Consider the following 2,932-nt stretch of genomic DNA (forward strand, 5'->3'; position numbering starts at 1 on the left):
ATACTATCATTATATGATACTCATCGTGTAGGGTTAGCACAATACTATCATTATATGTTACTCATCGTGTAGGGTTAGCACAATACTATCATTATATGATACCAGCCAAGCTATCAGAATAACTAGGTAGCTTACTAGTTTACATGGAATTAGACATTACTTACATGAATAAAAAAAGAACAGCAGTGATCTATGTGAGATATTTTATTAAAATAGAAGTAGTCATGGCTGAAACTAAGTCCCTCAGTTTACGGTGCTCTAATTCATTTGTGTTCTGCACATAGGGCAGGTGGTGCTCTGCAGAAGCCATTGATTCACACAGTTGCTGTGGAAATTGTGGTTGCAGGGCAGAATCGTGAGCTCCTCTCCTTCCACATAGTTGTTCAGACAGATCCTACAATCACTTTGTTCATTTGCGTTCTCGGGGTTGAAGATCATGGTGGGAAGGTCATAAGGGACATTCAAGGGGAGGTGGTTGTGGATCTCCCAAAGGGTCACGACTTCGTCCACCAGGTTGAATTCCATCTCAATATATGGAGTGCCAAGCATGCCAACAAAAAAGATGTCCGGAAGTTCATCTTGATCATCAGAGATATCAGTAATGAAGATCGGTGTGTCTGCCCTTGTCATAGATGGCAATGCAGTATCTTCACTATCACTAATAGTGGCAATGGGTATGTCTGGTGAAGATGGTGACCATGCTCTCTGTTGCAATTCTGAGGGGGCATAGAGGTCTCGTGAGGTCCCTGGTTGTGGGGACCTTCTGCCATTGGTTGGCATGGAGGACCCAACTGGTCTAGACCTCTTGGACCGTCTTGAGTCCTCATCATCCAGAATAAGAACATCACTCCTCAGAAGAAAGAGGGGGTCAGCTCTCAGCTGCTGCTCTAGATCAGTGTGGTAACTGATAGATGTTGCTGTGGATGTGCCTGGCAGTGAGGGGTCTCCTTCCCGGCTAGAAAGAATGTAGTAGCTGCTGTTTGGTTGAACAGCTCTGCGAGACTGTTGAGAGGACCGTTTCCTCTTCCTGCTCCTGCCACGGTTTTGCATTTCCTCACTCATTTTTAAGAGAGATGTTGGAAACTAGAAAAAATGAATTATGCTCAAGTAAAACTGGACAAATTATGTTAAATATAAGTAAATCAGAATTGTGTTTGGATGCTGAAATCTATTTAAGATATTTTCTTCATATAATTATAATAAGCAAATCATTATGAATAAAATAATAAATTTGCTTAACAGAAGTCCTTAGTTCATCAAGAAGGTGATGTATCAAAGAAAGAATGAAGAACAGTACTTGGATAGTTAACTTGTATTGAGTTGAAAATTAGATAACCGTGATTTTAGAATCTTGTCATCTTATGGCATGATTACATCACAAAACCTTTTGTGTTCTATTGAACCAGTGTCTAGTCCTTATTATGTCAATGGAACCTAAAGGCCTCTATGATGTAAACATGAGATTGCTGAAAACCAAAATAGAGCTTCTTGATTTATCTGTTTTGTGTACCACTTTAAACACAATTATATCCTAATTAGTATAGCTTTGACCATTACTCACATTATTAATGATGTCATCTCAATGTTTAAAGTTCACACAACATTTAGTGTCTTATATTGTACTGAAGACTAGGCCTATTACAAACTGAAATTACAAAAGAGGTGTCCTTATTAGGGAGATAAATGTCATCCTTAAGCAATGCTACACAATGTTAAGACTTATTGACAATAACATGAGTAGGCCTACTATTCAGATACATTTAGGGGGAGACAGTACACTGATACATTCACTTTACACACACACACACAGAGAGAGAGAGAGAGAGAGAGAGAGAGAGAGAGAGAGAGAGCAGTTGAAACCCCCTGCTTTAACATAACCCCTCTACATTATACATTTATATGATATAGACAGCATATTATGTTTTCATTTAATTTTCCAACTGTCTCGACTCTCTCACAATAAATTATTCATAAGAACTTTAAAGAGCAGTCTGTGTGCCTTATCACTGTTTGTGTATAGCTCGTGGGTCTCTGTTTTGCCACCTCATTGCCTGTCTTACTGTCCATCTAAGAGTGGGCTCCATAGACCAGGGCCACTGGGAGGCCTGCGGGCAGGAGGTGAACTCACATTCAACGCTTCGCCCCGTGCAACGACGTTATCCTGAAACCAACAAAGACATCAATGCAATGTCAGACCCAAGAACTCCCTGCACTATTAACTGCATGGATATATAAATATTAATTACTGTATGTGAATGTCTATGTGTATTATGAAAGACATAGTATAGACAGCACACCAAAGGAAATGCAAAATAAGTAGGTTATGTACCTCTGTTCTCATTCTGGTGCTCTATTTCACTATGTGGTTTACAGGAGAACTACATGATCTTGGCCACTAGATGGCAGCATGGTTGCATAGAGATGGAACCAAGGCAGCCCCGAGAGCAGTAGTAGCAGCAAAAACAAATAGGACTAAAAGCAGACACAGAGACTGAAGCCTACACAGTATTGTAAAACTATTACACTTTATTGAGTGTGACATGTCCAGTGCATCCTCTTGAAGGAATTCATTGAAATTTTGGAGTTATCACAGTGTACTTAATTCCAGAAAATCAGCACACCTAGTCCAATAGCACCAGAAAATAAAGCTCCTGGTTGTCCAGACACTGGTAGAATATGGGATTGGGATGGGAAAGGAAGACGAACAAAAGCTGCTGACAACTGGAACCCTTTGCACTGAAATCATGTAAGATGAAGATGATCTAGTAGGCATAATTATTCTTAGTACAGAGTACCAGAACACTCTATACCAGTACACTCAACCTTCTCCCTGAGTCAAATTCTCTTAAACTCTGTAGGTCTGACAACCTCCACCACTTCCTTATCTTTGGAGATCTCTTTCACAGTGTTGATTACATCTACCACCTCCTCA

At 40.0% G+C, this 2,932-nt stretch overlaps 1 protein-coding gene across 2 annotated transcripts; it reads right to left on the minus strand.

Annotated features, from left to right (window-relative positions):
• Window positions 1-207: 207 nt before the first annotated feature.
• LOC125289751 (RING-H2 finger protein ATL81-like) lies at window positions 208-1,310 on the minus strand. 2 transcript variants are annotated; one of them, XM_048236727.1, is made up of 2 exons: window positions 1,298-1,310; window positions 208-1,083 (listed from the first exon to the last, which is right to left on the minus strand). In XM_048236727.1, exon 2 carries the CDS (start codon window positions 1,060-1,062, stop codon window positions 259-261), a length of 804 nt encoding a protein of 267 aa, XP_048092684.1. In that variant the 5' UTR covers window positions 1,063-1,083; window positions 1,298-1,310; the 3' UTR covers window positions 208-258. The 2 variants fall into 2 exon arrangements, with proteins under 2 accessions (XP_048092684.1, XP_048092686.1); XM_048236729.1 differs by lacking the exon at window positions 1,298-1,310 and adding an exon at window positions 1,241-1,272.
• Window positions 1,311-2,932: the final 1,622 nt, after the last annotated feature.

Source organism: Alosa alosa, chromosome 24 (assembly GCF_017589495.1).
Source record: "Alosa alosa isolate M-15738 ecotype Scorff River chromosome 24, AALO_Geno_1.1, whole genome shotgun sequence".
In the NCBI taxonomy this organism is placed as follows: domain Eukaryota; kingdom Metazoa; phylum Chordata; class Actinopteri; order Clupeiformes; family Clupeidae; genus Alosa; species Alosa alosa.